The sequence below is a fragment of the Clarias gariepinus genome, chromosome 9 (assembly GCF_024256425.1).
Source record: "Clarias gariepinus isolate MV-2021 ecotype Netherlands chromosome 9, CGAR_prim_01v2, whole genome shotgun sequence".
Lineage (NCBI taxonomy): Eukaryota > Metazoa > Chordata > Actinopteri > Siluriformes > Clariidae > Clarias > Clarias gariepinus.
In genome coordinates this window covers 19,308,999-19,330,623 of record NC_071108.1, presented here as the reverse complement: position 1 = coordinate 19,330,623, position 21,625 = coordinate 19,308,999, and the positions used below count along the sequence as shown (strand labels likewise).

The 21,625-nt window shown below is 40.6% G+C and overlaps 1 protein-coding gene across 3 annotated transcripts; it reads right to left on the bottom strand.

The window, feature by feature from the left end:
- Positions 1-876: 876 nt before the first annotated feature.
- Positions 877-9,971, bottom strand: bnip3la (BCL2 interacting protein 3 like a). Of its 3 annotated transcripts, none has more exons than XM_053504284.1 (6): positions 9,849-9,971; positions 7,506-7,773; positions 6,770-6,851; positions 6,518-6,618; positions 3,285-3,440; positions 877-3,127 (listed from the first exon to the last, which is right to left on the bottom strand). In XM_053504284.1, exons 1-6 carry the CDS (start codon positions 9,901-9,903, stop codon positions 3,079-3,081), a joined length of 711 nt encoding a protein of 236 aa, XP_053360259.1. In that variant the 5' UTR covers positions 9,904-9,971; the 3' UTR covers positions 877-3,078. The 3 variants fall into 3 exon arrangements, with proteins under 3 accessions (XP_053360259.1, XP_053360256.1, XP_053360257.1); XM_053504281.1 differs by having other exon boundaries at positions 7,506-7,809; positions 9,849-9,965; XM_053504282.1 differs by having other exon boundaries at positions 7,506-7,797; positions 9,849-9,965.
- Between the last annotated feature and the right edge of the window lie 11,654 nt (positions 9,972-21,625).

Here is a 21,625-nt window from a genome sequence, read left to right as displayed (position 1 = left end):
AACAAGACATATGTGCTGTCTATAAAGGAACAGAGTAAATATTAATCTGTTCATGGATTTAATAATGGCTTATCTGAAACTTGGACATGAAACACAAACACAAGTAAAGTATTATGTCAGAATATTTCAAATCAATTTTCAATCATTCACATATTCTGTACTAGCATGGTAAGCATAATTTGCATTTAAATAATTTAAATAAAAAAATCACTGATACACAAAAACATTTGCAAAGTGTTTGCAAGAATTCCAGTTAAAATAAAAACTTGAACATAAAAGAACTTGCTTTGCCAAGCCACATTTTTCTTACCTTATCATGCAAAGGACTGATGAGGGCAACAGTACATTTTAGAACTCATGCTTGCCCTTTTGTACCAAAAACACAATCCAATGTTATGGTCCACCATCAAATCATGCATTCATACTTAATGGTAAATAACCACAATTTTCTACCCACACCACACACATTCAGACATGCATTAGCTAGACCTGGACATTTTTCACTTATCGCTATAAAACTTTCTGGATTGTATTTCAATTTAATTAAACATATAAGGTAGATGCTCATTTTCAATTGCCATTCTGATATTTATTCTGGTATTTATACTTATAAATTTTATATCGTCCACTAAAGTTTGCTCCTGGAATTTGATTTCTCCTGAAATTTATTATAATTAATTGATGGTTTGACCCATTTAGAAATGTAGTAATCTCAGTATCATACAGTTAACAAATTTAGAATTGCTTTAGTAGAAACGTTCTTACATTGTATTGTAATACAGCTTAGAAAAAGCAATCATCTTTAGCAGAATCCATGCTACAGAAAAAAATATATATACAGTAATAATAATAATAATAATAATAATATGGAGAATGTTGGGGTGTATTTGGGATTTTTAATGTCAGATTTTGTGACTTCCAGTATGTGATTCTGCTTCAAATACTTAAATGAAAAACAGCCACAAGATGCCAGGCATGAGGGCCCTGCCCTACACAATACATTTCAGTCATGAAAACAAGCAAACAAACAAAAGAATAAAGGAAAAACAGTCACAACGAACAAACAAAAAACCCCTTAAGAATCTGAGTATAATGTACATTATAGAAAATCCATCATTCACACACAGGATGGGCTTAGTTTATCTTGCTGTAACATGCTACTTTTTTTATTCACAGTTCTTTGTCCCACTTGTGGAATAGTTCATTTTCCAAATTAGATATATTCATGCAATATGGGACTTAAAAGGTTCACACTAAGTAAAACTTTTATAAACAAAAAACTATTATATTATCTGCTCCCCAAATAACCACACTCTAATCATAAGCATTGTAATGTTTGTTGTTGTAATGTTAATGGGAAAATTGTCTAAAAAAATTGTCTAATCTGTGTAAATATACCCATAACAATAAGTGATGTCAATACGGTCGTAAGAGTCAATAAAGTATTAAGCATTTTCTCAATAAACCTTGGTTAGGTTAAACTTTTAAAATCCATAAAGCAGATAGTTCCACTGAGACTATTGTATTTAGAGGTGGAAAAATATTGCAGACTGTACCTTTGAACACTGAAATAAGAGACAGGGAAAAAAGATCTTCCTACTTCACATTATTACTTGACAGATACAACAAACGTGTCACACTGCACAAATCTTAATTACATGGTTACAATAAAATATCTTGCATGGCACTTTGTAATGCCAAAATGGAATGTGCAACAGAACAGCACTGATAGGAGATTTTAGTTAAAGCTACAACTAATTTTAGATCTATATTTATTTACTATTCAGTGAGTCAGTGTTGGGTCCTACAGAGGTAAACATCACAGAGGAGACCCTTTGGCACTCGGGAGCATAGTATGTTGTTTCTGGTCCAGATAAGAATGATATGGATCATAACAAATGAGTGTGCATGTAGTAATCACTGCAGTGTAACCTTTCTTCAAATTAGGAAGCATGCGCATGTTCCACTGAGTGCTACAGTCATCAGTCTACCAGACCTTTTTACCTGAGACCTCTATTTATATTGAAAATACAAGGGTAATCGTATTCACTGCCTATTTTTATGAGGTCTATACGGAGAACTTATTTAATAAAAAGAAAAATAGTTTACAATATGTGTGCTTCTACATCTTAAGGGTCTATCCTTGTTTATCTATGTATTCCAAAAAACATCTACCAAAAACATATATTTTTTAAAAATGGTTTTAGATTTTTGGGATTGGGATTTTTGGGATTGGTTCCTACAAAATGACAGTTGCTTCCTAATAACCAACTAAAATAAAAAACAAGACTATGTAAGGGAGATAGCTTTCTATGAAACAAAAATGTTCATGTATGTGCTATTAACAGTCTAATTAAAACCTTTCTGCCATAATTCAATCTTTAAGGTGCATTGGAAACAAAAATACAAGTGTCTTTCCTCCAAACTTAAGACCACAATTCTAAAACTGGAAACATACAAAATACTGTAACCACTTGCAACCAGTTTCTTTTTTAAAAAATGGCACAAGTTAATACAGTGCAACCAGAATCAGTCTGGCTAAACGTTTAACTGAAAACTAAAGAGGAGGGAAAAACTGAGTATTATACTTCCAAATGTACATCAGCCATTTCCCATAAGTTTTTTTTTAATATATAGCCAAACATAACACTATTGCAACTGTATCATAGATACCCAACAGGAAGTGATAGCTTGGTAATGTGCTGGTGGTTGTAATAGTTGTATGTGTTTGGGCATCACAGATGTAATTTTTGTTTTCTTACATATCAGCATAAAAGGGCAAAATCTTTGTTTTAAATTATAAACTACTTAAAATATAAAAAGGATATGAAACACCCCAAACCAATCTATTTAACACAGTGTTAGAGGACAAGCAACATACTGACTCAAGGTGAAGGCAGCAAATAAACTGCACAGCGTTTTCTGGTGAATGAATTTCAGTATGACAGCTGAGAACATGGCAAAAAAATTAGTAAGAGTAGGACAGAGAAGGTCTAACATAAAAGCAAAGTTAAGCTTTTTGGACACAACTTTGCCACCACTGCATCTTATGGAAATTTCAGGCACTGGTATTTGGGTTTAAAACGAGCTGGTGGAGGGTGTGCTCAGCCTCTTCCCAATATAGACCCTATAAAAAACAGAGCAGCATTATATTACACCATAATGTTAAAAAACATCAACTCTATTAAATGTGCTTATCTCATAGGTATCAATAATCCATCACTGCTTTCCTACAACTAATTTAAAATAAAACAGGCAGCTTTCTAATATACCATGAGACTTACCCCAGTCCTAGGGCGAGGATGTGAGAAAGCAGAAGGGAGGGAATGAACACTTTAAGAAATTCAGCTGAGAACACTCCACCTTTCTTCATAGCACCTGTCCTTCTCATACTAAGAGAAACCGATCCTGAGCGTTTTGGGTGCCGAAACTGGAACTCCCTGAGTAAAACAGGTCAGTTCATACTTATTCATGTTGCATATATTTACATGAGTCACAAATGTCCACAACAAACAGAGAAAACCCTTTACAGTAACAGTTTAGTTTGGAATGGTTGCTTATCCAACATGGATAGTTCAATATTATTATTATTATATTATTATAACATTAGAATAATGTATCACCCGGGTGATACAGTTTAATCAATCTAAAATAAACTATAAATACATAGATATTTAGTGAAGACAAGGAGTAATATAAATAGATTATGGGCATATAAAAACACACTTATAAACACATAGCAATGCCTCTACCATGTTTGACAGGTGATTTAGCATGCTGTGGATTATAAGCCCTTCCTTTTCTTCCACATATTCTTCTTTTTCTATTATAGCCATTCAAGTTAACCTTTCCATAGTTTCATAAAAACCCTACCCAGAGCTTTTAAAAAAATCCTAGTCCTATCTGACCTTTCTTTTCTTATGTGTTACCAGTAGTTTGCTTCCTGAGATAAGATATACATACATATTTATTTCCTAAGAAATGTTACTGCATTCCTTCCTTTTCAAGAATGTACCAATTTTTTTTATTCCCAAATATTCTTTTATCTCTCTGATAGATCTGTTTTTTCCAGCCAAATGTTGGTCTTATTAATTAGCGTCAACACCTCTTTTGAACCACATCTAATGTGTTTTCCTGAACAGCTACCAATTGTGAATTCAACACTTTGAATAACCTCCAGAAATTGTATCTCCTTAACCTGTCATAAAAATGCAATGGTTCAATTACTGATCTTTCCTAATTTACAGTGGTTTGACAAATTTACCACTTTATGACATTGATGGCCCTTTAACTACAGCATCCCCATTATTAAACAATTAATTTTATTTAAATGCTTCAAATATTTGTTAGGCCCAATAAGCTGTATATATTAATAGTGAGTACCCATACAGCCAGTCTGTTTGTATTCAAAAATTTCCTTTTTTTTTTTTTTTTTTTTATAAAACATTTTTTAGATTTTTGTTTTAGATTATGTGCCCAACTGTAGACTATTTTAAGTGTTCTGAGCAGGTAAACCTTTTAAGACCCGAATGTCCTCATATGAGGACATAACATTTTATCCCGACTTAATTGTCTATATACAGTGCTGCTTGAAAGTATGTGAACCCCTCGAGCAGTTTTGATGTTCCTGTTGTTTTACCTTCATTGATTTTCTTATTTTATCATCACCAGTATGAAATGTCAGATATATGTTAATCAATTGCATGTACATGTTTAGTGGGACTTGTGTAAGTAGCCGAAAAACTACATGAAACAAGGACTTAGTGTATGTGCAAAAGTAAGTTAACCCCCAGCTGCACTGGTTAAGTCAAGCTCTTTTTGCCAAGAGCAAAGGAGATATCCGAGGACATGAAGAAGAGGGTAGTGACAGCACATCAGTCTGGAAAGGGCTATAAGACCATCTCCAAAAGATTCCAGCTTCATCCATCCACTGTACGACAGATCATTTACAAATGTTAAAGGGGGCCTTTAACATGATAGAAACTTTGCCTGGAAGTGGACGCCCATCAAAAATATCACCCAGAAGCACCAGAAAAAAAAATCGGGTAAAGGCCAACCCACACATCACCTCTAAAGAGTTGCAGACCTCTCTGGCAGAAACTGGGACAAATGTGCATGGGTCTACAATAGAACGAACATTGAATAGCCATGACACTCATGGGAGGGTTGCTAGAAGGAAGCGTCTGCTCTTAGAAAAGTACAAAGCAAACCTTTGTACCAAAAAGTTGGGAAAACCTGAGGCCTTCTGGAAGTCCATTCTCTGGACAGAGTCCAAAATAGAATTATTTGGTCACAATCAAAACATACATGTTTGGAGAAAAGGCAACACGGCATATGAAGACAAGAACCTTCTCCCAACCGTGAAGTACTGTAGTGGAAATGTGAAGATCTGGGGCTGGTTTGCTGCTTCTGGACGACTCCATATTATCCCAAGAACCATAAATTCTTTGGCATATCATACCATCAGTTAGGGAGTTGAAGCTGGGACAAATATGGATTATGCAACAGGACAATGACCCAAAGCATTCCAGCAAAACTACAAAGGAATGGCTTCAGCGTAAAGAGGATTCACAATCTGGATTGGCCCAGTCAAAGTTCGGACCTTAACCAATTGAAATGTTGTGGCGAGAAGTTGGTACATGCCAGATGTCCCTCCAACCTCTCTCAACTGGCGGTGTTCTGCAAGGAGAAGTGGACCCATAAGCAGATGGGAGAGACTGGTTAGGGGTTACAGGAGACCTTTAGTTGAAGTAATGGCTGCAAAAGGTGGAGCCACAAGCTACTAAAACAAGGGTTCACATACTTTTGCACATATGAAATTTTCAGTTTTTGTAAACTGAACCGCCTTTGTTAAATTAAATAATGAAAATATATCTCTTTTTGTGTGTGTGTCCATTACTTGGAAGGTGTGCTTTGCACATTTGGATTTGGATGTATGTGTAATAAGGTTCCTTTAATGTTTTTTACAAAAACAATGACCATCTCTGGAGGGTTCACAAACTTTCAAGCAGCACTGTATACATATCCTTGTACCATCCTCATATAAGAACTGTATAATTCTTTTGTCAAGCTTCTTCCTGGTTGAAAACATTGATTAAATCTGTAGTTATCAGATATAAATAAAGAGAAACAGTTAGTAGACATTGCACCGTACACAAGATTAGAGCCCGGGTTTCAGGAGGTTTTAAAGATAGTCCTGGCGATAATGTCCGGTTGGTTTGATGTACAGCATTAAATGCACATTCGGCTTACAATATTTTTTAAATGCTACGAATTTGTAGGAACATAATCCCTTCATACGTTGGGTTCTTTCTGTACTTTAGAGCCTATGAACGTTAATGGACTATGCAAGAATGCCAATAATTTGTTTTTGGTTTTATTGCAATTCAGACAAAATTATTAAAAGTGTGTCACAGACAAAATACTTAAAGGCTTAATTTTATGTGTAACTATATAGTCAGGTAAAATGCAACATATTCCCTGTGACACTGCTAAATGGTTTAAACTGTTCACTCACTTGGGAGGAATATTTTCAGGTCGACTGGACCAGTCTGCTACCCAGCTCTCCCCTTTAACCATGAGGGAATCATCCTCTTTGTCTTGACTGTCATCCTCTGACTACAAGGGCATAGGAAAAAAATAGGTTGGAACAAAAAAAAGTGTATATCATATTAAATTAAAAATAAACAGTGTGACCCTGACAATAATCACAATTCATATACTGATGTCTGGCAGTAAAAAGGAAATGGTAAAAATGCAAACATCATACCTGACAGTCTTTCTCACTGGGCATCTCCACATCAAAGGTAATCAGGCCTTCATCATGCTCAGGTGTGTGGGGTCTTGGAGGACTTAAGGGTAAACACACCAAACACAAGGACCAGTGTGATTCCAAGGAAATTGTGAAATCAAACAATATGAAAATAAATTCTAGAATAATTTCTCTTTAGAAATTGTCATCTTTGACTCAGCTGCCATCATGTATTTAATCAGCTATAAATATTAGATTTTTTCAGTTACACTAAGTCATTTTGTTAATTGCATTCATAATATCTGATGCAAAGAATGGACAGTGGACAGCGCTACATCGACCCCCCCCCAGACCCGTCCCCCTCCCGTGCACACATAACTTCTTGCCTTCCCCTCTCTGCCACAACCACTTACACAAGGACACAATTTATTGCATCATCATCATCATTTACATTTATGACATTTGGCAGACACTCAGAGTGGCTTTTTGAAGTAGAGGTGCTTTGTATTATCCATCAAACATATTCTAATGCTAATGGAAATATATCAGGGTCTAAGAATACTAACCAGCTAAAACCCTGTTAGAGAGAATTTATGTACATGTAATAAATAAGTATATCAATAAAAATAGTATGTGTTAAGAAAAAACATTTTCGAAAAATTAAACATAAAGGCAACATTTTTAGGTTCCCTAACCTAGGCATAAAGACACAGATTACTCCTGACAGTCACCTGTCTTTTCCTCAGGCTCTTACCTATTACATGATGACCCACTGGGGCTAGACTCATGCTGGGCATCGAGCAGTATTTTTTCCATGTCTCCATTATGAATGGAAGAGGATGAGGGGACATGCTCAAGCCCTCCAGCCAGACTCTCCTCCTCTACTTCCTGCACAGCCTGCAGAGGTTGTGGAGGTTCAGTCTCACCCTTATTGCTGTTGGCCATAGAAGCAGCCAGGCTTGGGATCAGCTGCTGCCTTCCAGGTGCCATGTTTCCATTCAGTTCCAACTCCACCCAGGACCCTGAGGAATCAACCAAGCTGTTGACTGTAACAGAACCTTTAACATTAGAATAGACAGAATTATTTAATATAAAGTCTGGGTGACTGGGATTATGTCTTAAACGTTATATGAAAATTCCAGTCACCTAGAACACACTACTGCAGAGCATTTAAACACAGCAGTTTGCCCATATTTGTAATAACATTATTGCTTTACTAGTATCAAACCTTGAATGTATTTTACTACTGATAGGAATTGGTCAATTATGATTTGACATTTTTAATTCTGTGTTCATTTTTTTTAAATCAACATGTAAAGACCCTATTATTAAATGTAAAAATTCATTTAGCTGTGATTTTTCCTTAAAAAGGAGTATTTATGCAAGTCATTCATAAATTGTCAAAATTTTAATAAACATCTGCTGGAAGAAAATTAACATTTGGGTGTGAGCTGTAGAAAAGACAGTGCTCTTTATTTCTCATCCCTTGTTTTCCTATCTCTCCTTTAACAATGCTGTGGGGCCTTCTGTATTTGTCCACAGCCCAGTTGCCATAGAAGTGTCTGAGTCTAGCATTCCTCTGGCTTTTTATCTGAGGTACATCAGTTGTCACCTTGCATTAAAACAATAAAATGCTCTAGGATACACGCACCCCAGATACCTAACAAAAACCTTGTAAGCCAGATTTCCCTGTGCTATTCTGCTCTTTTACTGGAGTCCACAATTTCACTTTGTTTTTATTAAGCCATGTACCCTATTGAGTTTTGTTATCCACCATCACAAACAACTCCTACTCATCATGTTGGATGTGTGTGAAATAAAATATAGCAAAAAAATTAACAATACCAATACTGATTTGCTCAATGGAAACAGCATTGTATAGACATATCGCAAACATTATGAAATCACTAATAGAACTGGGGAGAAATCTCTATATATAAAACAAAAATTCAGTTTGGCTGTGTTTGCACAGGTAACTTTGTCTCAGGTGTACCGTCACACATCATCAACTTTTACGATATACTTACTACAAGGAAAACCTAGTTCACTATATGATAAACATCATATCATGTTTTTTTTCAGGAAATATAAATATGTTTATCTACAATTTATTAATTTTGGAATAGGTCCCATCTTGTGTATTTATTTAATCTTATGACTGAAATGCTTTTTAATTAATGCAATGTAGTCCAGTACAGCATACAATATTAACTGTCTATTTAAAATGTAACAGCTAACCTCTCAGGATCGAGAGACAGCCTTTCTCCCTTCTACACCGTACATGATTTACTGTGGACAGATAATGACTTTAGCTTGAATATGACCAAATTATGTAATAAATACTATGTACAAGCTCAAAGTACATCTTCGGACACCTGCTTTAAAGGTAAGGACATTTATCCTGTTTCTGGACAAAAATAATAGCAAAATCAAATCCAACATTTATTACTGTGAAAAACAATATTTCTGTGACAACATAAAGGCCCTAAAACCCAATAATGTACCAAGCCTTTAACAGTTCTTATGTTCTTAACTTCTAGAAGGAAGTAAAACGTGTATTATTTGGTGTAATTTTGGTTTATAGCATTTAAAGTGCCTTTGCCAGGGTTTAATGTGGGCAAAATATCTAAAGGAAATCAAAATATATAATACAGTGGAAGAGACTAGGCCATTTAACAAGAAAAAAATAAGCAAAATGCTCATTTTCTAAGCTTGAATTTGTACAGTTGCCTAGTCATTTACAACTACCCGCCCCAACTGCCCTTGTTTTGTTTCGGCCTAGCTCCGCCTTTCACAGCATGCTAATACACTATTTCACACCAGATAGGTCGACAGTCTGTCAATAATCACCCGTCACAACGCAAAGCCACATGTTTACATGTTCACCTCGTATTTCTATTGGTTTATCTTTATGACGAAATCCATACCCGCCCCCCAACCCGCCCTGTCTGAAAGAGGAGGAAATTCCAGCCTATGTGGAACAATAGATGTTGCATAATACTATTTAATTACAACAGCAGGCATTAAGAGAATAAACAGCTTCAAAACGTACACCAAATCGGGTTTTGCTACAAAAACGGTTACCAAAAAACTTTACCGTTCAGGCCTGGTTCTTCATTGTTGTTCTGCTGCACGGCGTCTGTGGCAGACATATTACCTCTCCTGCACACTGTCGGGTCCGTCAACACAGCGGAGCGTGTGCACTCTCGTGAACGCGCAAATGCCGCGCGAGCCCCCGCCTGACCTGCAACGTCATCACGTGGTCGCAGCAACGACATTCATCAAAACACCTCAATGGGTTGCGAGAGGGAGGAGAGAGGGAATGTCTGCACCAACTATTACAGAAAGACTATATACTCTGTGTATGTGTGTATATATATATATATACTACCGTTCAAAAGTTTTAGAACACTTGCAAATTTCTTTTTTTTGTTTAGTGATTTATTTTCTACATTCTACAACAATACTGGAGATTTCAAAACTATAAAATAACACATATGGGATTAGGTAATTAAGTAACAACTAGAAATACAACAGTTAGTTGTTATTTTAAGACAGAGAGGTCAGCCTTTCTGTAATATTTATTGCAAGAACAGTATTGTCAAGTGCATTTGCAAAATCCGTCAAGCACCATAATAAAACTGGCTCTTATGAAGGCCATCCCAGGAGGGCGAGACCAAAACCTACCTCTGCCGCAGACGAGAAGTTCATTTAGAGTTATCAGCCTGAAAAATGACCAATTAACAGCAACTTAGATTAGAGGCGTTATAAAGTCTTTACAGAGCATAAGTAGCAGAAACATCTCAATATCAACTGTTCAAGGGAGATTAATGCATTTTTTGGACGCCTTCAGCATTCCTTTACAATGTAGAAAGAAATAAAAATCAGGAACCATCATGGATGGTAACTTTTGAACGGTAGGGTGTATATATATATATATATATATATATATATATATATAGTTAAATAGTCTTATAATAATAAATAGTTATAATAGTCCTTACCCTTATTTCCCTTATAATATATCCCTTTTAACCTTATAATAGAACTTACCCTCAGTTCCTTCATGACATCTCAGACTACTATGTGCCTTGCTTTCAGAGTGATCTCTGTTAGCTGACTGTTGAATTTCCTCTATTTGTAGACTGTCTGACAGAGGTTTGGTGAAGTCCAAACTATTTACAGAGGGTTTTGTAACTTTTCAGCCTGAAAGGATCCACAACTATTTTTAGCATGGTAAATTAGATTCAATTAGCAATATATAATTGATTTTGAAAATATTAAACATGATTTCCAAAACCTTGAGTAATGCCCTGTCACCTAATATGGGTAGTATGAGGACGGCGCTACGTTCCAATGACGTTTGGCATTATTAGGATGACGGTGCATTTGCCAAATGATGGTGGGGGGGGAGGAGGCACTAGGGAGGACCAATCATATTTCAGTTGCCACCCCATGCCCCACTCTAGAATTGCCCCTGGTTTACCATCACCACTGCATAATTTACCAGATTCAGCATCCAGAAATTCCCCAAAATAGACATTAATGTTACATTTACTTTTCATTTTGCACTTTACACAATATTCCACTTTGGGATTCTAAGTGCTATTAATCAAAGAAAATGCAATGTAATAAAATAAAATAACATGCAGTTTGTTGCCTCTGGATGTTCAGTAAATATTATTGCACGTGGAATTTTTCACTAAAATTGTCAGTCTTTTAAATACATATTTTTCCTTCCTTTGGTTTCTTTTTTTAAAACCATTTAGTACCATTTAATTGATTAATTACATCCCATGTCTTGCATACAGATCTATGGTGCATACATCTATGATGGAGCAATTAATAGCAGAATGAAAAACTGCTGACCTGTAAATGTAGGAGTTTGAATGCAAGATAGGAGAAAACATTCAATGTGCTTAAAATAGAGTATCATGTTCTTAAATTCTGATTACATTATGAAGCTAGCAATTTGAAGCTAAAGAACTTTTTTTCTGACCTGAGGCTTAAAAACCATGGCTATGGGAAAACCACCAGGAATTCAAATAGTTTTATACAGTACTTGTTCATTTATGGTGTTAGTTCATAATTTGACAGATTCATTTATGTGCAATAAAACAGCATGTTCACAGCAGAATGTGACAACCACTTTGAGTTACAATTATGAAATGGATCCTTTACAGTTAAGCATTGGATATGTAAATTGATTGGTACAGTGATATTTTTACCAGCTACCTGTACAGTCCTACTTAAGGTTTGTTTTAGATTGTATTCTGTGTAAATCAGGCTGGTATCTGTAATAAGACTTGTAATATGCATATAGTTGATTTGACTGCAATTTAATATTATTTTATATTTAATAATTTATTATTATTATTTACATATTATATTTCAAAATAGGATTAAAAATTGCATGCACAATTGACTTTAAATGTATGCTCAATTCACTGGTTAGGAAAAGACAGACAATACATAAATATATGGGGATGTGGGACAACACCTACCTCCCTGTACAGACTAAGGCTGGCGAGTACATTAACTTTTTAAGGTGAAGCACAGCGAGGAGGAAAAGGCTATATGTACAAATGTACGGTGGTAATGGTAATGTAAAATTAAATAATTAAATAAATCTTGAATTAATATTGGAAATATACACACATTGTGACTCTGATTTATTTATTAATTTATTTAAATCTCACTCTGTTTGTTGTGGTTGGAAAAATTATGTTTGGGAAAATAAATTATTCTATAAATCTTTAAATAAACAGCTGTAATTTTTTTTTACAACAAATCTAAGTGCCTAAGACCTTTGAACAGTCTTGTATGTGATTCTATAATATGCTATAATTCTATAATATGCAAAAGACGGGAATTCAGTAGATTGTACCACAGGACCCAATCACTTCTAAGGTCTACAACACAAACAGGACTAATTACACCTCCCAGAGTATATTACACATAAGACTGAGAGTAAAATGTTGCTTTTTTTTTGGATCACATATTTACTTATGCACATAGCAGCACAGTGTGACTGCTTTGGATGTGGTGGGACTGGCTTAGGGTTTGAGATACTACCTGGCAGCAAAATCACAGTGACAGTTATGATAACCTTTACAACCTTGAAGAAGTTTTAATCCTAAAGTAACTTCATTTTTTTATACTGTCAAATTTAATTGAATTACTGGTATACATGTTATTATTAATCTTAATAATTAATCTTTTTAATTATTTATAAATTATTCATCTTAATAATTGAATATGACAGCCAGGGATTTCCATCATCAATCATTCAGCTTGTTAATTATAATTTAAGTAAAGTCAGTGATATGACATATTCTATATACACAAAAGGAAAAACATATAAAAAATTTAATACATATTACTAAAAGAGAATAAATAGGCCTACCCATAAATAAAACTCCATGATGAAGTAATGGTAAAGTGACAACCATCCTCCAAAGAGAACACTAGCATCACCTTGTGGTGAAAAAACAAACAAACAAACAAACAAATGCATCAAACCACATCCTTAAATTTAATCTACCTTTATATATATATACCACATTTTACTCTGCAACCACAACGTCCATTTCAAGAGACTCACCTGTATCCTCACAAACCATGAATATCATGTTTGATAATTAAAGAGGCATGGGACATGGCTTGGTATCACTTTTTTTTTCACTTTTTGATTTGTGTCCCTTAATAAAAAATTGGATGATGTCAAAGTTTAATTTGGCTTACCTTTAAAATTTATGGATTGCTTGTATGTATGCATCCACAACAGGAAATATAAAACTTTAAAATTCAATAAAAAAAAAACCAAACAAAACAAAACAGAAACTCCCCAAGATGCCATACAGCTATTGTCACGGTACGCCGGGTAATGCCCGCTTCTCGGGACAAGTCCTGATCTCCCGCAACTCCCTTCCACACTCCATTCCGCGGCTTCCATTTTGCCGCCTGAGTTACTCATGCTGGCGCACACCTGCGCCTCATCACCACCACTCTATATAACTCTCCCTCAAGCAGCGAACCCTTGCCGAATTATTGCGTGCCAATGCTCTATTGTCTCGTGCCTTTTTGTCAAGTATATCTGCCTGTTTTCACGTTGTTGATTCTCTTTTCTGCTCCCCAGGATTACGCTCTTGCCTCTCGGATTAAACTCGTTTGCTACGCTGACTGCTCTACCGGCTTTGATTCTCTGCTTTCACTTTCGACTACGGCTTGTCTCGATCCCCCTGGATCATTCTAGTTTGGACTACAGGTGTGTGCTGTCCTTATTCAGTTGTTGGTCAGTGCCTCTGCTCTCTACCCTGACTCCTTTTGGCTGCTCTTATTTAGTGAGTCTAAGACGGCAAGCGCTCTGCCCTTTGATCTTTCACTGTTGCTCTCTCGCCCGTGTTGTATGGGCTCTGGATCTCACATCTTCTAGACCTCTGCCTTCAGCCACTTCTAACCTCCCCTGCTGCCCATTCCTAGTGGCATTTTGAGTGAACCACATATTTTGCCTAACTTTCTTCTGTATCTACTTTCAGCATAATCTCATCTGCTATAGCTCTGCCCACAGCCACTTCCAACCTGCCCTGCTGCCTACTCCTGACTGCCTTTAGAGTAAACTATATATATATATATATATATTCAATATAAAAGAACTACATTATACATAGCTATATCTATATCTATTTATCTATCTATATCTATATATATCTATATATATCTATATCTATCTATATATATATATATACTGCCTAATGTTCCCTTTATCTGCTTCCAGCATATTTTCCAATTAAATACTTTTTTCCATTTGATCTGTTGTGTCTGCTTGTGGGTCCTTTTAGCCTGCTGACACAGGTCGGCGTGTGACAGAATAATTCGGCCAAGCATGGACCCAGCAGCGTTAGGACAACTTAGGACCGCCGTAGAGGCACAGGGCTCCCTCCTCGGTACACACCAGGGGGAGATTCAGCAGGTTAATCAAAATCTAAGGTCTATGGCGGACACCCTCAGTGCACTCACCTCTCGTATCGAACAACTGCAGACTCCATCTCCCTTAGTTCCAGCTCCACTCCCTCTTCCCCGGGAACCTCGCCTGCCCCCTCCTCAGTCATACAATGGAGAACCTGGCACCTGCCGATCTTTCCTCTCGCAATGTTCTCTTTCTCTAGAGTTACAGGCTTCAACATTTCCCACAGAACGCTCTAAAATAGCTTATATTATTACCCTCCTCCTCGCCCGCAGGAGCTGGCTTCTTTTTTGTGGATAAGAAGGACAAGTCCCTTCGCCCCTGCATTGACTATCGTGAGCTTAATGCCATTACCATCAAGAACCGTTATCCCCTTCCTCTCATGTCTACTGCTTTCGAGCTCTTGCAAGGGGCGTGTGTTTTCACAAAGTTGGACTTACGAAATGCATATCATCTGGTAAGGATAAAGGAGGGGGACGAGTGGAAGACCGCCTTTAACACACCAACAGGCCACTACGAGTACCTAGTAGTTCCTTTCGGACTAACTAATGCCCCTGCCGTTTTCCAGGCCCTCGTTAATGATGTCCTGAGAGACTTTTTGAACATCTCTGTCTTTGTTTATCTAGACGATATCCTGGTATTCTCTCGTTCCTTGGAAGAGCATAAGCGGCACGTCCGACAGGTCCTGCAAAGACTCCTGGAGAACAAACTGTACGTAAAAGCAGAGAAATGTGAATTTCACCGCAGCTCTGTGGCCTTTCTTGGGTTCATTATTGCTCCCTCTAGCCTACAGATGGAGCCGTCCAAGCTAACGGCCGTCACAAACTGGCCGACTCCCAATTCAAGGCGAGACCTCCAAAGATTCCTCGGGTTTGCCAACTTTTACAGGCGTTTCATCAGGAATTATAGTTCAGTGGCAGCTCCCCTCACAGCACTAACCTCCACAAGAGTCCCCTTCCGTTGGAACAAACAGGCCGAGAATGCATTCTCTGACCTCAAGCACCGATTCACTTCTGCGCCCATTCTAACAATCCCAGATCCTTCCCTTCAATTTGTGGTGGAGGTAGATGCCTCCGAGTCCGGAGTTGGGGCTATCTTATCACAACGATCACCCAAGGACAAAAAGCTACACCCCTGCTCGTACTTCTCCCGCCGTCTCACCTCAGCAGAAAGAAATTATGACATAGGAGATCGAGAACTGTTGGCAGTAAAGCTTGCTCTAGAGGAGTGGAGACATTGGCTGGAAGGTACTGCTACCCCATTTTTAGTCTGGACTGACCACAAGAACTTAGAGTACCTCAAATCAGCCAAGAGGCTCAACGCCCGCCAGGCAAGATGGAGCTTATTCTTTTCACGCTTTAATTTCATGCTCTCGTACCGCCCTGGCTCCAAAAATGCCAAACCTGACGCCCTGTCTCGACAGTTCTCCACACCTCAACAACCAACGACGAGTGAGTCAATCCTGCCCTCCCGCTGCCTAGTAGCAGCCGCACTTCTGAATGTCGAGAGGCAGGTTAAGAAGGCACTTAATCAGGAACCAGGCCCTAGCAACGTTCCCCCCGATTGTCTCTTCGTCCCGGCCTCTGTGCGAACTCAAGTGTTAAAATGGGGACATAGCTCTCGGGTTGCCTGCCACCCGGGGGGGGCCCGCACCCTATACCTACTCCAGCAACGATTCTGGTGGCCCTCTATGAAGGATGATGTCCTGAGATTTGTGGCAGCCTGTGACACCTGTGCTAGGAGTAAGTCAATCAATAAGCCCCCTACCGGCCTCTTGAGACCCCTCCCTGTTCCACGTCGGCCTTGGTCACATATCGCCCTGGACTTTGTTACTGGTCTCCCCAACTCTGATGGCAACACTTGCATCCTGACTGTGGTGGATCGCTTCTCAAAGTCTGCTCATTTTATTCCCTTGCCTAAACTTCCGTCAGCCAAGGAAACGGCGGAACTAATGATTCTCCACGTTTTCCGTCTGCATGGCCTCCCAACTGACATTGTCTCTGACCGTGGGCCCCAATTCTCAGCTGAGTTCTGGAGGGACTTCTGCAAATCAATTGGAGCAACACCCAGCCTATCTTCTGGCTATCACCCCCAGTCGAACGGGCAGACAGAGAGACTCAACCAGGAATTGGAGAAAGCCCTGAGGTGCATGGTGTCTCGTGATCCGACTACATGGAGCAAGGCGCTTCCCTGGATAGAGTATGCACACAATTCATTACCGACCTCCTCCACAGGTCTCTCCCCCTTCCAGTGCTGCTTTGGCTATCAGCCACCCCTGTTCCCAGCACAAGAAAGAAAGGTGATGGTACCCTCAACCAGTTCTTTTGTACGCCGCTGCAAGAAGATTTGGTCCCAGGCCAGAACTCGTCTCCTACACACCGTTAGCACCTTTAAGAGGCAAGCGGACCGAGGCCGCACAACAGCCCCCAGATACCGAGTAGGTCAGAGAGTGATGCTGTCCACCCGAAATATCCCCATTAAGACAACCTCCAGCAAACTGTCACCCAGATTCATCGGACCATTCACAATCACCAAGGTAATCAATCCTGTCTCCGTCAGGCTTTCCCTACCACTCACTATGCGCCGCATCAACCCGACCTTTCATGTCTCACAACTCAGACGACTAGTACACAGTTCGTTAAACCCACCCCCCCATCCTCCTCCTCCTCCTCGACTCATTGACGGGGGTGAAGTTTTCACAGTGCGTAAACTACTAAAGGTTCGACGCCGAGGGCGTGGCCTACAGTACCTTGTCGATTGGGAGGGATACGGCCCAGAGGAGAGAAGTTGGGTTCCCGCCAGGTTCATTGTCGACCCAACCCTAATTTCAGACTTCCACCGGCAACACCCAAAAGCACCAGCTAGGACGCCCAGTGTCGCCCATAGGGGGGGGGGTACTGTCACGGTACGCCGGGTAATGCCCGCTTCTCGGGACAAGTCCTGATCTCCCGCAACTCCCTTCCACACTCCATTCCGCGGCTTCCATTTTGCCGCCTGAGTTACTCATGCTGGCGCACACCTGCGCCTCATCACCACCACTCTATATAACTCTCCCTCAAGCAGCGAACCCTTGCCGAATTATTGCGTGCCAATGCTCTATTGTCTCGTGCCTTTTTGTCAAGTATATCTGCCTGTTTTCACGTTGTTGATTCTCTTTTCTGCTCCCCAGGATTACGCTCTTGCCTCTCGGATTAAACTCGTTTGCTACGCTGACTGCTCTACCGGCTTTGATTCTCTGCTTTCACTTTCGACTACGGCTTGTCTCGATCCCCCTGGATCATTCTAGTTTGGACTACAGGTGTGTGCTGTCCTTATTCAGTTGTTGGTCAGTGCCTCTGCTCTCTACCCTGACTCCTTTTGGCTGCTCTTATTTAGTGAGTCTAAGACGGCAAGCGCTCTGCCCTTTGATCTTTCACTGTTGCTCTCTCGCCCGTGTTGTATGGGCTCTGGATCTCACATCTTCTAGACCTCTGCCTTCAGCCACTTCTAACCTCCCCTGCTGCCCATTCCTAGTGGCATTTTGAGTGAACCACATATTTTGCCTAACTTTCTTCTGTATCTACTTTCAGCATAATCTCATCTGCTATAGCTCTGCCCACAGCCACTTCCAACCTGCCCTGCTGCCTACTCCTGACTGCCTTTAGAGTAAACTATATATATATATATATATATTCAATATAAAAGAACTACATTATACATAGCTATATCTATATCTATTTATCTATCTATATCTATATATATCTATATATATCTATATCTATCTATATATATATATATACTGCCTAATGTTCCCTTTATCTGCTTCCAGCATATTTTCCAATTAAATACTTTTTTCCATTTGATCTGTTGTGTCTGCTTGTGGGTCCTTTTAGCCTGCTGACACAGGTCGGCGTGTGACAGAATAATTCGGCCAAGCATGGACCCAGCAGCGTTAGGACAACTTAGGACCGCCGTAGAGGCACAGGGCTCCCTCCTCGGTACACACCAGGGGGAGATTCAGCAGGTTAATCAAAATCTAAGGTCTATGGCGGACACCCTCAGTGCACTCACCTCTCGTATCGAACAACTGCAGACTCCATCTCCCTTAGTTCCAGCTCCACTCCCTCTTCCCCGGGAACCTCGCCTGCCCCCTCCTCAGTCATACAATGGAGAACCTGGCACCTGCCGATCTTTCCTCTCGCAATGTTCTCTTTCTCTAGAGTTACAGGCTTCAACATTTCCCACAGAACGCTCTAAAATAGCTTATATTATTACCCTCCTCCTCGCCCGCAGGAGCCGGCTTCTTTTTTGTGGATAAGAAGGACAAGTCCCTTCGCCCCTGCATTGACTATCGTGAGCTTAATGCCATTACCATCAAGAACCGTTATCCCCTTCCTCTCATGTCTACTGCTTTCGAGCTCTTGCAAGGGGCGTGTGTTTTCACAAAGTTGGACTTACGAAATGCATATCATCTGGTAAGGATAAAGGAGGGGGACGAGTGGAAGACCGCCTTTAACACACCAACAGGCCACTACGAGTACCTAGTAGTTCCTTTCGGACTAACTAATGCCCCTGCCGTTTTCCAGGCCCTCGTTAATGATGTCCTGAGAGACTTTTTGAACATCTCTGTCTTTGTTTATCTAGACGATATCCTGGTATTCTCTCGTTCCTTGGAAGAGCATAAGCGGCACGTCCGACAGGTCCTGCAAAGACTCCTGGAGAACAAACTGTACGTAAAAGCAGAGAAATGTGAATTTCACCGCAGCTCTGTGGCCTTTCTTGGGTTCATTATTGCTCCCTCTAGCCTACAGATGGAGCCGTCCAAGCTAACGGCCGTCACAAACTGGCCGACTCCCAATTCAAGGCGAGACCTCCAAAGATTCCTCGGGTTTGCCAACTTTTACAGGCGTTTCATCAGGAATTATAGTTCAGTGGCAGCTCCCCTCACAGCACTAACCTCCACAAGAGTCCCCTTCCGTTGGAACAAACAGGCCGAGAATGCATTCTCTGACCTCAAGCACCGATTCACTTCTGCGCCCATTCTAACAATCCCAGATCCTTCCCTTCAATTTGTGGTGGAGGTAGATGCCTCCGAGTCCGGAGTTGGGGCTATCTTATCACAACGATCACCCAAGGACAAAAAGCTACACCCCTGCTCGTACTTCTCCCGCCGTCTCACCTCAGCAGAAAGAAATTATGACATAGGAGATCGAGAACTGTTGGCAGTAAAGCTTGCTCTAGAGGAGTGGAGACATTGGCTGGAAGGTACTGCTACCCCATTTTTAGTCTGGACTGACCACAAGAACTTAGAGTACCTCAAATCAGCCAAGAGGCTCAACGCCCGCCAGGCAAGATGGAGCTTATTCTTTTCACGCTTTAATTTCATGCTCTCGTACCGCCCTGGCTCCAAAAATGCCAAACCTGACGCCCTGTCTCGACAGTTCTCCACACCTCAACAACCAACGACGAGTGAGTCAATCCTGCCCTCCCGCTGCCTAGTAGCAGCCGCACTTCTGAATGTCGAGAGGCAGGTTAAGAAGGCACTTAATCAGGAACCAGGCCCTAGCAACGTTCCCCCCGATTGTCTCTTCGTCCCGGCCTCTGTGCGAACTCAAGTGTTAAAATGGGGACATAGCTCTCGGGTTGCCTGCCACCCGGGGGGGGCCCGCACCCTATACCTACTCCAGCAACGATTCTGGTGGCCCTCTATGAAGGATGATGTCCTGAGATTTGTGGCAGCCTGTGACACCTGTGCTAGGAGTAAGTCAATCAATAAGCCCCCTACCGGCCTCTTGAGACCCCTCCCTGTTCCACGTCGGCCTTGGTCACATATCGCCCTGGACTTTGTTACTGGTCTCCCCAACTCTGATGGCAACACTTGCATCCTGACTGTGGTGGATCGCTTCTCAAAGTCTGCTCATTTTATTCCCTTGCCTAAACTTCCGTCAGCCAAGGAAACGGCGGAACTAATGATTCTCCACGTTTTCCGTCTGCATGGCCTCCCAACTGACATTGTCTCTGACCGTGGGCCCCAATTCTCAGCTGAGTTCTGGAGGGACTTCTGCAAATCAATTGGAGCAACACCCAGCCTATCTTCTGGCTATCACCCCCAGTCGAACGGGCAGACAGAGAGACTCAACCAGGAATTGGAGAAAGCCCTGAGGTGCATGGTGTCTCGTGATCCGACTACATGGAGCAAGGCGCTTCCCTGGATAGAGTATGCACACAATTCATTACCGACCTCCTCCACAGGTCTCTCCCCCTTCCAGTGCTGCTTTGGCTATCAGCCACCCCTGTTCCCAGCACAAGAAAGAAAGGTGATGGTACCCTCAACCAGTTCTTTTGTACGCCGCTGCAAGAAGATTTGGTCCCAGGCCAGAACTCGTCTCCTACACACCGTTAGCACCTTTAAGAGGCAAGCGGACCGAGGCCGCACAACAGCCCCCAGATACCGAGTAGGTCAGAGAGTGATGCTGTCCACCCGAAATATCCCCATTAAGACAACCTCCAGCAAACTGTCACCCAGATTCATCGGACCATTCACAATCACCAAGGTAATCAATCCTGTCTCCGTCAGGCTTTCCCTACCACTCACTATGCGCCGCATCAACCCGACCTTTCATGTCTCACAACTCAGACGACTAGTACACAGTTCGTTAAACCCACCCCCCCATCCTCCTCCTCCTCCTCGACTCATTGACGGGGGTGAAGTTTTCACAGTGCGTAAACTACTAAAGGTTCGACGCCGAGGGCGTGGCCTACAGTACCTTGTCGATTGGGAGGGATACGGCCCAGAGGAGAGAAGTTGGGTTCCCGCCAGGTTCATTGTCGACCCAACCCTAATTTCAGACTTCCACCGGCAACACCCAAAAGCACCAGCTAGGACGCCCAGTGTCGCCCATAGGGGGGGGGGTACTGTCACGGTACGC